Source organism: Euprymna scolopes, chromosome 8 (assembly GCF_053919585.1).
Source record: "Euprymna scolopes isolate OS-2025 chromosome 8, ASM5391958v1, whole genome shotgun sequence".
NCBI lineage: Eukaryota > Metazoa > Mollusca > Cephalopoda > Sepiida > Sepiolidae > Euprymna > Euprymna scolopes.
Window position 1 is genome coordinate 117,112,962 of NC_136489.1, and position 13,729 is coordinate 117,126,690.

Below are 13,729 nucleotides of genomic sequence, written 5' to 3' on the forward strand. Positions count from 1 at the left end.
AATGAATTGTGTTGCATTCATTCTGATGATGTTCTTTAATTTCACACGTATGGATGAATTTACATATACATTGGGAACTACTGTGAACCACACAACACCCAAGCGAAGATGATCGAAAGAGGCAGACTCATGCGTAAAGACGAGACAAGCGAGTTCTCATGATGATAACGGTGCCATGGCATTCATCTCTCTCTCAGACATTGCCACGGATCGCTGGAAGAACCATGACAGCGTGCCCGGAGAGGATTGGAACTCTGATACTGCTGCTGTTTGATTAAAGCCATGACTGGGAGTTTGGGAAGAATCGCCTTTCAATTTGGAATCTGTGCTTCCAACTGAAGACCAGCCAAACTTCTGTATAAAGGTAGAAGCGGCGGTCGCTGAAGATCCTTCTTGTTTACCGATTTTATTATCAGATCTAGACATCTTTTGTGTCATAGCCAAATTCGAATCGAAGAATCTGTAAAAAAGAAAAAAAAAAATTTTTTAGTTAGAAACTTGAAAAGATTAAGACTAAAACTATAATCAAAATTCAATCCTGACAAATGATAAACCATTGTTCTCAAAATATGGAAACTTTCTGGACTTTTGAGATGGGGACTGATAATTTGTATTAATTTGACTGCTGTTCTCATCAAGTGTTTTTTTCACAAGGTTTCAAACATAATTACAGTTAACGGAAAGAGAGCATGGTACACACGTGGATTAAATAAATAAGAAAATCTGTACAGATTCACATTTAACAAGATACACCTGAAGAAGGTTGGAGGTTACATCGGCCAAAATATTGCGTGAATAACACTCAAGATAGGTACAGTAGTCCAAATGACATATTTATTCATAATAATCCAAATATATTTATTTACTATATGTACGTTAGAACCTTCAATAGACATTTTAATAAACGTGCAGAAATGTAAACAAATATTTGTACTGCACAACCCCAGATTGAGGATGCTCACTATAAATCTGATCCTCATCAAAGTAGCCCCTTATTTCAAAGTAGCAATATACCTTGTTTGGAGTGAATAAAACAAAACAAAATCAAATTATATATATATATATATATATATATATATATGACACCGGTAAGGAAAAAAAAATTTTTTTAATTTTATAACCCGAATATAACCCTAATTAATGGGGGGGGGGGGGCTGGATCCAATATCCAGAACATTGTTTTTTTTTTGGTGTGGGGAATTATGATTTAATATAGCGTTTTGTTTTTAAATCCCCCGAAAGTGTTTCATGGTAAACAACTGTGGATCTCTGAAAACTTGACACTGTTGCAAGTTCATTCAGTAATTGCAGGAGATAAAAAGACTTGCTCATGAAATAATTTTTCAACAAAGGACTAAAAAACTTCAAGACACACGCGTTCAGTTAGTAAAAGGAGGTGAAAATAAGAAAATTTAAAAAAAAAAAAAACTTTAAACTTATAGTTGTAATTTATATACTGATATGTGCAATTAAACTTCAAAATTAGAAGATTTAAATCAAATAAAAAAGGTTTTGTTGAAAAACTTATCCCGTTCCCCGTAAGGTTTGAAAATTAAAAATAAAAAAATTTTAAAAAGTATATAACATTGAAAATAAAATAATTTATCATCGCTTCAGCATTTTAAAAGTTACTTGAGACAAAAAAAAAAAAAAAAACATACAGGTCTGCTTGGTTTGTATATTATCTAGAAAAGGACATAAAAGAGGAAAAAAGGTGGGGGAAAAAAGAAAAGCGTGAAAAAAAAAAAAAAAAAAAAAAAAAAAAAAAAAAAAAAAAAACGTTACCTTGGATAACCCATTGAACTCTGGTTAGATTGTTTGAATGAATGAAGAAAGTGAATTTGCAAAGCTATTTGAATTTTAAAAAGCGATGAAATCTAAAATTAACCTCTTCCTGCAAGTTACAGTGTTACTATTTGGTGATATTTTTGTAAATAAAAAAAAAAACTATTCTAATCTTGACTTTTATAGTTATTTTTATTGCATTTACCTTTTTAGAGAGATGGAAAGAAACTGAAATACACCACATGACAATATACTGAGGGAGAGTGAGAGAACCTTAAAAGATGGGCCACTTGAATTAATTGCAAGTTACAATTAAATAGAACAATAAAAGTGTGTGTGTGTGTGTGTGTGTGTGTGTGTGTGTGTGATGGGAGGGGAGGGGTGAGAGAGGCATGTTTATTTACATAGTGAGAATAAAAAATGGCAGTATACAAAAAGAAAAGAAAAAAGTCCCTTCTGATTAATAGTTTCCAATTTCCTTATAATAGAAAATTTAACAATGTTAATTGGTCTTTTTCTTCAGATTTTCTTTTTTTTTTTTTTTTTTTTACTAAAATAAAAAAAAAAACTTTGTTTATTTTATATTACAAAATACTCTACTGGATCAGGATCCAGAATTCGTTTTTTTTTTTTTTTTTTAGCCCCCCCCCCCCTTTTGTGAGAGTTTAATTGGTTGGACAAGTTAAGAAAACTTGCATAGTCATCTACACGAGTTTCTTTGGTACTGGTGAAATTAAGTTCATTTTGGAGGGGAATATTCTTTTGTTGAATATGTTTTTTACGACGCGCGTGCGCACACACAAAGCATATTCAATAAAAACTTTAAAGACTTATTTAAAACGATTGTAAAAAAAAAAAAAAAAAAAAAAAAAAAAAAAACGAAAATTTTTGATAACAGTTTATCTCCATCTTCTATCTAATATAAAAGCGAAAATGTGGGTGCGCATGCGTGCATATTTTTGCATGTCTGGCAAAGGCTTGGGTCACCAATTCTTACAACTTTTTATATACTTTCTAGATTATAATATCTCCGATTTACGAAATGAGGTCGCGTCTATATCTTATTTCAGCGACTTATGTTACAAAATTCACGCTGGGTTGGTTGGTTGGTTGGTTGTTTTACGGCATATCAACCCTTTTCAGGTTATTTAATGCCGAATCCATTTATTCGGAAGAAAAATTTTTTAATAGAATATGTTTGTTGTTTTCAAGTCAGTTTCTATTTAACCCATAGTTGGGACCCTAACAGGTACTACCACTCCGGGTCAGAGTGAACCTGGGCGCAAAGGGTGGCTCCACACTCCCCAAAGCCAGCAAGCTGGGGCCTCACCACTGGATATAGTTTAAGGTCATATCCAGGACCATTCACGCTGGGATTTCATTTCTCTATGGCGTGATGTTTGACCTACAAAACCACACATTGACATTCGTTTAACCACCTTTTTTAAATGTTTAATTTCAACCATTGTCACTTTTCTTCCCTCGTAGAGTCATAAGTTATTAGGCTGTTTCGCCTCAAGGCTTTGGGTTCGAGCCTACCTCCCTACCAAAACTTTTCTTTTACATCTACAAACACCCAGGCAACCCCACTGAACCAAAGTATCGTAAGTTTGCACCAATAGATGCCACATACAAAGTCAATACATCTAGCCACTATCTTATGTAGTTTTCGAACACCATTCAGTCGTGATAATAAAATGTTATGTTGCATCCTACAAGCAACACCATCACACTTGCAACATCTATAGAGGAAGGAGTCTCTATTTTCTCTCTAAATATCAAGTCGTACATCTGTGACCAGTTGTCACCGGAACGACTTTTACATGATCCACAGATTTTGTTATACACCAATCGTAACTGGCTCATAAATACATAGACCTAACATAATCTTTACAATTTCGGAGTCATCTTCTATAATATAAAAAGCAAAATGGGCGTTTGTGTATGTCCGCAAAAGACTTTTTTGGTGGGGGTTCTCGCGTCGGTTATGTTTATGGAAAAGTTTCCTTATACTTCCTAGGTCATAATATCTACGATTTGTGAATGGACATTTCTCTATCTAATTTGATAGAGTTTAAAAAATATCCCTGGTTTCCAGTCTTTGCTTTTGTATAAAAGCGAAATTGATCGAATGCAAAAACAAACGCCTGGCCTTCCTGGCCGCCACGTCTTGAAGGTAATTAGCTATGACTAATGTGGGGTGGAAACCCTTCAGATTAAACAATTGCTATTCATTTGGACACTGCCAGAGCTCCCCCCTTTTTGGGGGGGAGGGGGGAGCTCTGGCATTTATTTTACATTAAATTCTAAAATAATTTGTTTATTTTTCATTAAAGTTTTTCATGGCATTTCATACATAATTGCCTAAAAAGGTAGAATCACATTTTGGAAGGGTGGTCAGAAGGGGTTGGGTGGGGTTAAACAAAAGGTGTTAATCTACAATAATACCAAAGAAATATTGCAATATATTCATTTTTAAATGGTCCAATGTTTAGATTTAAGTTTTTTGTACATAAAGCACATTACAATTCAACTTTGAGTTCTCCAACTTCTTTTCTATTTATGGGTACATGGCATTTTTAAGGAATTGCAGCATATTTATGCATATTTACTGCAGATTATTTGGAAACCATGAACTTTTGGATATTTTCAGTCGCATATTCTGATTCTTTGTACAAAAATACACTTATAGGTAAATTTCATTGCTTAGTCTTGTGTATTAACAAAGATATGACATTTTTTACTGAAATGTGACGAAACGCATATGGTCTTAAAGAGGGGAAATATCCAAACGTGTGAGGCACAAAAATAGTCATAACTTCCTTAATTTTAATCGGATTTTTAAACTTTAAAAAGATTCTTAGCTCATCAAGCTGTTTCTATGTATACCAATATTGAAACATTTTAAGCTATTTCAATTTTCATATGTATTGCTAATAGAACTGCAATAATAAAAGCTATTGTATTAGAAAAATAAGTTACTTAATGAGATGCCAATTTTCAAATGGATATGCAAATTAGCCATAGACGTCGATAATTTGGATGATCAAGTATATTAGGAAGCTAAATTTTCCTTTTTGTATATGAAATTTACCTAACTTTATGAATAGAAAAGAAATTCAGCTAAAACAAACATTTATGGCAGATTATAGAGTAAGAGGTCGAATACCCATCTCAGAATAGGTTGACAAAAAAAGTGTACATTCTTATGACCTTTAATAAATGCAATATATCTTAATACTCTTTTTTATAAATTCCTGGAGTAAAAGTGTGGAAATAGGTGCCAATGCAAATGATGGGCATACAAATTTTATTTTGTAGAGTCTAATGCCTCATTAGAGGGTCTTAAATAAAAAAAAATTGGTTGAACTTTTTTTTTTTACAAAGGCATCACCACATTATCAAGGCCCAGAGGCCACTCAAGGATAAGGGTTAAAGAGTGTACAGTAGAAGTTGGTCAATATAGTAATCATTAGTAATGAAAATTTGGTAAATTTAATAACTTATATGGAACGGCTCATCAAGAACTTATTTACCTTAGACTTGAACACAACCATATTGTAGTCAGCCGGAAAGCAGGAAAACGGAAGACAATTCCACAGGCGTGCAGTTCTAAGAAAGAAGCTTTGTTCATGGAATCTATGTTTAGGTTTAGGCACAGATAAAGAGTGGGGGAAATTATTGATAGTGTTTACAGCTAGACGAGTGTTTGTTGTGAAAGTTTGGCGAGGGGGGACCATAGATTGAAGCTCAGTTGAACACTTTCCATGAAAATAACTTCTTAGAATCTACTTAATTTTGCTGGTTCAAATCTCATTTAAATTCAGATTACAAAAAGGCTGGCAGGCAAAAGGATCATGCTACATATATTGTATGTACATGTTAGAGTGGAGAGCTCTTTAAAAAAAAAAAAAAAAAGAAAGAGCTAAAATAAAATGTTCAATCATTTTTCAAATCAGAGTTCCAACCATATTTTGCTTGTAAACATCCAGAGAGCTATTTTAGCATCTGTGACCCTCATATGAGGGTCAGAGATGCTAAAATAGCTATAATAAAGGATGATTTGTTTTTTTTTTGTTTTTTTTTTTTGAGGCGGTAAACTTTAAATTAAATCACAGAAAATATTTTTATCATACAAATATGTGATTTATTCCAAAAACTTCATTTTTGGCATTTATAATTTAAATACAATTACACATCTACGCATTAAATTATGCTTTTTCGCCATATTTTTGAAATTCATCTCCTTTTGATTGTCTAGCCTTAATTTAAACACCAGTCACTTCCGGTTTGGCAGTGGTTGTAATAGCAACGACGTCAAGCTTTTTTCCTGTTCTTTTCCTCCTTCGCGGTACGGGTTCGAGCCTGCCTTCCTACTACCACTTTTTTTTTGCTCAATAGACACATCCAAACACCTGGGCAACGCCGGGCTGAAATGCTAGTATATAAGATACATATTATATACGTTTGAAACCAGACCCGACGCATTGTTACAAAATAAACAATGTGTTTATTTTGTAACAATGCGTTGGGTCTGGCTTCAAACGTATATAATATGTATCTTATGAATATAAAAATATCTTTACAGTGGATTAATATATTATGACATACAAAACTAATAAAAATATTTGCCTACATGAGCTCAGAAATAGTGAATACTGAGTGCCACAAAAACTAATCATATACCTGGCTCTAGAATACAAAAAAAAAAAAATGTTTATCCATCTTACATCTTTTTCTGCCAAATATTTCATGATTACTGAATTTTCTCACTATTTTTCTGATTTAATTCCTTTTCATTCCTTTATTTAAATCATTGAAACAAAACTAATCGCTAAGAAAAAAACAAAGTTAATGCTATTTCAATAGCATTAAGTATATGCCAGCAAGTTGAAATACAAACCGTTCATCTAAACTTGCAGACATATTCTTATTAGTTTTGCGCATGCGCAAATTCGTTCATAGCTTGAAGCGAGCTTGAAGCGATTTAATTTTAAATCTTTGTCAATAGATCAAATAGTAGGCAAGATGGCTGGAGCGCTAAATGTTTTGGTTTCTATTCTAGCTGATGGCACCCAAGTCATTTATTTGTTTTTAATTTTGGAAACTAGTACTTAATAGAGAATTGGCTCTGTAATAATAAATACAAAATCTGCATGAATTTTAGCATATTTTACGACCGAATGTATTAGCTAGCATCATGTAAATTGTTCATAACCTAAAAATTCAGAAATAGCAAAAACTGAGTATCACACACAATTGTGCATCTGGCTTTACAATACATAAACAAGAAAAAAGAAAAAAAAGAAACATCCATGTAATATAAATCTCACCTGTCTGTTTAAATGTATGTATGTATTATGTAGGTCTGCCTAAAACTTTCGACAGAGGCGACAGATTTTCACAACATAGTTTTGAAGCTCGACCTTTCGGGCGACCTTTCCTTCACCTGAGCACTTTACAGGGAGCGGGCAGATTTTTTGACGATATTTTCGAAAGTCATTCCCTCTTCGAGTAGTTTTGATTTAAACCTTCACCATTTCCAGTTTGGTGATGGACGTAATGGCAATGACGCCCCCCCCCCCTCTCCAGGTTCTTTTCCTCTTTCGTGGTATGGGTTCAAGCCTGCCTGCCGACTAACACTTTTGTTCAACAAACACCCAAGCAACATTGGGCACCCAGGCTAGTAAAGTGAAAACGTGTGTGGACACTTCTCAACCTGCATACTCAATGAATTTTTGATCTACAGACTTGAAATTTGGTATATAAGATATTCAGACATGGTGAAAACTAATCAGTTTTCATCCGGAAAAAGAGGGTCAAAATTGAAGATGGGTACTTAGGTGAGGGAGGGAGGGGAGTCATTGGGTGCGAATCACATTCACATGGCATGTTAGGAATAAGTAGGTTTGAAAACGTTTAAAAGATCATGTCAAACTGGCCTAATGATTATCATACTTGACTCACTGTCTTTAAATTTTGGTTTCAATCTCAATGTTTTTTGTTTTTTTTTGTTTTTTTTTTTTACTTACAAGAAGTGAACTGTTTAGAAAAAACAGTACTCGCATGCACATTTAAAAAAAAAAAAAAATTACCGCTACACTTAACACCATGTATCTCTTTTAGTATAGAATATTTCATACTATTATTCAACAGGTTTGACCCCTTACCACAATTTAGTTTTGTGGGCCCTCTTAAAAGTCCAGACCTCAGGTTGGAATCACTTAACAAAATATAAAAATCATAATAGAAAAGTCATTTTCAATTTTCTTCTGTATAAATATAAATGCTAAAACACTTTTGGGGTGCAATCTTACATTACATCTTCTGAAATCAAATCTGTTCAATTAGCATACACGCTAAAAAAAAAAAAATAAAATAAATAAATCTAGGTCAATTTTTATTGAAACAAATTTTAAACATTTTAAAAGAGAAAAGAGTAACTAATTTCTAAAAAATGTGTTTCTAAGGAATTCGTTTAAAAAGAGATTTAAAGTTTATATCTAAATTTGCCTTTTTTCACATTTTCTACATACACTATCACAGACATCAATTTTAGTTCATGTTTTAGTAGTAAAAAAAAAAAAAAAAGTCTGACCGATTTTAGTTACATAAATATGAAGCGCACACATTCTTTTATGGCAGCATAAAAATATTTATGCTTAGCTCAGTGTAAATATTTGTTTAAATAAGTTTATAAACTGAGTCACAAGTGACAAGAATGTGTCACCTCTATTTATATAAAGTGGGGTATGTCAATGTTTAGATATTTACATGTACAGAACTGACTCGCAAACTAGGAAATCATTATTAGCGAGACCTGTGAAAATTCCACAGCGGACTCTCTCATATGTAATACTAGCCTGGGTGCCCGCGTGTTTGGAGGTGTGTGTTGAGAAAAAGAAAAAAAAAGAAAAAATTTTTTTAAGTGGTAGTAGGCAAGCAGGCTTGAATCCATGACGTGAAGGCGGAAAAGAAAGTGAAAGAAAACCTCCATGACACGACCGGAAGTTCCGAACGTTAAAATTAAGCAAAGTCAATCCAACTGATACGATGACTTGCAAAAATGGTGTATAAAAAAAAAAAAAAAAAAAAAAAAACCCGTAGAAAATTGCCCAGTTGAGGGTGAATGAATTAATGTTTTGGCCAATTTTTCGATATTTTTTGTCCGAGACGTTGAGCTTCAAAATGATACCAATCTCAGGAAAATCGGTCGCCTCCGTCAAAAGTTTTAGGCAGACATACATTTAAACAGACAGGTGAGATTTAATATAGATAATGATGTTGGCACCCTGCAGATGCTCAACATAAAGAGACGCCCTGATATTGTAGCTTTTTTGTTAAAACTGCAAAAGTATTTAAGATAGCAAGTTCATAAAATATGCTTAAGTATATTTTAATTTATGCAGATTTTATATGTATTATTATAGTCAATTTTTCTATCAATTCTTATACATTATAAAGTGATTTCAAAAAATATATCCATGACTTGGCTGCATCAACTTGAATCGAAACCAAAACTTATGAATTCTTGGTGAAATTACAAGAAATGGACGGTCATAACAAACGACAGTTACTCTGAAGAAAAAGGATGCAAGCGTAACACAAAATAACATATGCTATCACATTAACATAGATAAATTTTGGAACACAGCTACGAAGCATATAAGGGTACATAATATAGGTTACACTTAGTTTTACACAAAAACGGCAGGGAAGAGGCCTTTTGTGAAAATTTAGATATCTCCAATTTTTGTGAAATTTTAACAATAGATATATTAGACGTGAAATAAATATTACCAAAATTTCAGTTTCTTTGGAGTATTTTGAAGGTTTTTTTTAGGGTCTAGTGTTGGGACGATTTATTGGAATCGGAAAAAATCGGAACTTTTGGGGGGTATTGGAAAAATGTGTGCCTATTTTCTGGTGCTAAAAACAATCCCTTTAAATATTTTTTTTTTTTTTTTATTTTGTTAAAAAAAAAAAAAAAAAAAAAAAAAAAATCTTCCACTGCTGGTTGCAATAATAAAATAAATTTTTATTGATTCCAGAAAACTAAAATCTATAGATCACCCCCACCCCTCACAAGTGTTTTTATGTTAGAGAAAATATGTGCACTTTTAAGATGTTTTTACGGTAATTGGAACAAAATAACCATTTTTATAGTTAAATATTTAGATTTATAAAGAATCAGAATCAGGAATTTAGTACAGAATCGGTAATTGTATCAGAATTGGGAAAAATATTGGATCATTTCATCACTAATATGGAACAACCTCCCATTTGAAAATTCAAATATTACAAATTTGTATTAAATTTGACTCTTATTCATTAAACACCATTTAAGAAATAAAAATTCAAGGTATTTTGCTTAAGACCACTTGAGCTTAAATTTTAGACATTTTCTAGAATCAAAATGTAATGAATTTTAATCAAAATTGTGATGAGGATTCTAGAGATATGGTTTAGTTGCATTCTTGCTTGATTTTAATCTTTTGTATGGAGACATAAAAAAGTGGTGCAAAACTTCTGTTCAGAAATTAATTTTACTCATCCTGGGATGAGCATTTTTCTGGTTCTAATTTTCACAAGATATCCTGACACTTTAGCAAATCTGTAAAGACGAAAAGAAAATATACAGAATGTTATTAAAAATAATCACGGCTTATGGCTGAGGACGATGAGCTGTAATGAATCTGCGGCCGTATAGATCAGTTGGAATCTTTTTAATGATTTGATTTGGAGGTTAAAAAAAAAAAAAAAAATTATTTCCTTTGTTGTTGTTTTTCAATGAGAAACTCAAGTGGCATTTTTGGCATTGCTTAACACTGCTACTTATATTAAGGAGACCTACCTATAATTATAACATCTTTCGGAAATAATAACTTGGGCAATTAACTAAGAAACGAAAGGACATTTTTAATATTACTTATATTAAATAAAACCCGTTTCTATAATTTTCCATTAAAAAAAAAAAAAAATAAAATAAAATAAAAATAAAAAATAAAGTAAATCACTCAAGACAAAGCATGAAGCCACCCAATGTAAGAAACCAAAGAAAAAAATATGAAGAGGAAAATATTACTTCAAAGTCAAAACTAGTCAACGATAAGAGTTAAATGGATAGAGTCCAACCCAGAAAACAATTCTTCCTTGTCAGAAACAACTCATGGAATATGAGGACTAAAGGACAAAACAGAGTTACAAGGTTGCTGAAAGTAAACCCAAGTACTTCACATAAAATCTATATACAAAGTGTGTGTGTGTGTGTGTGTGTGTGTGTGTGTGTGTGTGTGTGTGTGATAATTTTCCTTTTGACTAGGAACAACGTGTAATATCTGATGTGATAAAATTCATCTTTTCTGTCCTCGATAAATCCTTCTAGACCAAGGTAATTTTATCCCAATCAAGAAGGGCATTTTTGTTTGGAGCAGCTGGATTTTTCTCCACATAAAAAAAAAAAAAAAAAAAAAAAAAAAAAAAAAAAAAAAAAAAAAAAAAACTTACCTTGTAACTAACTTTTGGTAAGTAAACTTTTAGTCCTAAGCAGAAATGCATTATATTAGAAATAAAGACATTAATTCACAAGATAACTATAATTTTTAGATGGATACACTTGCCAGTAATTATATACATGTTCAACAATTACTTTCTATCTTGATTATTTATTAGCAGTCTTTATAGTGACCACTTTTTCAAGCAGGGAAAATAATGGAATTCTTCATTTAGATTAGCTCAAAATATCCGAAACTAACAAAATAAATCGCTTATGAAGATTGGTCAAAGTCTTATCGGGACAATTTTTTTCCATACTGTATAAATCATTCCCAAAATTATACCAATACAAATGTTGATGAAAAGCTATTGATCTAATCAAGCTGGAACTTTGCATGATGGTTAGCGTTATCAAAGATCAGACCCACACATCAAATTTTCAAAAATTGGATGTTGAAATTCTGTCAAAATTTAAACCGTAATAAAACTTTTTCGATTTTGGTTGAAGGGGGGGGGCGTTGTGGTCATGTGTGTGCCTTCATTGTCTACCATATGGGCCAAACAGCAAGGCTCTATCATGAACAGAACCAAAGTTATTAGGAAAAAAAAAAAAAAAAGTAACTTTCACCCATGTCCCTGAAAAAAAAAAAAAATAAATAATCCATTCTAAGTTAAAAGCCCAACCAATATTTTGACCAAGTTTGGTTTTATTTATCTCCCTCCCATGGTGAAAAGATTAGACACAGGATCAGGAAAGTGGGATTTGAAAAGCCAGCACTCTCGAGGAAAAGCATTCTGGAAAACTACCTGGACAGCCCCATCGGCATCCCCCAGTAAAGGCTTCTCCTTAAAGGATGAAAAGGTAAAGCCTGGGAAGGGAGGGGGCCTCCTAGAACTCCACAAGACTATACCTCACACCAACAGAACAAGACGACACCAGCACAGCATGTCTAAGACTGTCGGTCTGATTTTTTTTTATGAAATAGCTACAGCATAAATAGTTTAGTGACAATTTGTCAAGCGATGTGGATGCTAAGCCGCACACAGACTGCCAAGACGGTTATATTTTTTTTGCAAAGATAACAAATATCAAAACGTCAGCAAGAATAGTTTTGATTTTTATCAATTGGTCAGTGGGGTTATTGAAGGAAGAGCAGAATTTTATTTTTATTCTTTGTAATAAAATACTGTAGCTGATAACATTTTTCATGCATTAGGATATCTCTGTATAAACATGACTTATCTACGTTTATGAAACACAAGGAAGACAAAAAAAAAAAATAGTTCTTAAAAGTTGAAATTATAATTCACATAGTATCTTCTGTCATAAAATAAATTTTTTACAAGGCATGTTCTAAATGTGCACCTCGGTACCGATGGTTAAATGATCGAGACCTATTTTCTTTTATGTAATCTTTTGCATAATGATTTGTATGTGGTTCAGTTGTCCAAACTTGCATAGAAATACAGCAAGCGATTAGAACACTTATTTTGCCTTTGAAAACATGTGTTCTGGATATTTTATTAAATTTGGGTAAACAAAGTTATCATAAATTGCTACAAATAAGTTTACTGCTTGATTTAAGACCAGGTGTCTCTTATTGCATAAAGATATCTTTTTAAGACTGAAACAGTAAATTTATTGTAGCGACTTATAATTTTGTTTACCTAAATTGAATAAAATCATATCTTATTCTTTTTTAATTGAGCACAACTGAATTCAATGGTTTTTATTTTAAAGTTTTTTTTTGTTTGTTTTTTTTTTAAGCAAAAGGGGTGAAATATAATTTTACACACCTTTTATTTTGTTGTTTACAGTTAAAAATGCTCTATGAACCAAACAAGAAATCTTTGAATTTGCTAAAAGCTGAAATGATACACCTTACAAATCGTTCATTCAGTATCTTGTTATAAATTTCTTACATTTAAACGGTTCCAAAACATGCAGCTCAGATATACGAGTGAGAACTATGCGCTTTTGTATTATATGTAATACTTTCTATAGTGATTAAGTAGGGCTATGACAACAGCATATTCTTTTTCTTGTTTTGATTCTCAGGTATATATCCATTGATATCTTATATTTTTATGTAAAGCGTGACGTGATCCTCGGTTGATTGATTGTTGTCTGTGTCGGATATATACCAGAGTCAAAACAATGAAAAGAATATGGTTTAGTATGTATGTGTGTTGGTATGTGGGTGACAAAAAAATAAAAAATTTTAAAAATAAAATTAAATTTAAAAAAAAAAAAAAATATATAAAAATAGGCAATAAAGAAAATTTGTAAATGCGGAAACCCACAACAGTAATTATTATTATTATACTAAAAAATCTAAATCTGTCACTGTCTCAATGTCATTTCTATCAAACTTTTTAAACTTAATGATCCAGGCTGGAACACTAAATGTTTTGGTTTCAATTCTAGCTGATGGTACCCAAGTCATAT

The 13,729-nt window shown here is 32.1% G+C and overlaps 1 protein-coding gene across 3 annotated transcripts in view; it reads right to left on the bottom strand.

The window, feature by feature from the left end:
• Nucleotides 1-6: 6 nt before the first annotated feature.
• Nucleotides 7-13,729, bottom strand: part of LOC145283725 (uncharacterized) — a 52,147-nt gene continuing 38,424 nt past the window's right edge. For 2 of the 3 annotated variants that reach the window (XR_013868725.1, XM_080132776.1), the window contains exon 2: nt 7-460. Coding sequence is in view for 2 of the 3 variants with exons in the window: in XM_080132776.1 (XP_079988902.1) it covers nt 157-460 (304 nt within the window). In the remaining variant the exon portion in view is untranslated. Of the gene's footprint in view, nt 461-1,785; nt 1,937-13,729 lie in introns of those variants that run through there. The other variant, XM_080132777.1, reaches the window with a different exon arrangement.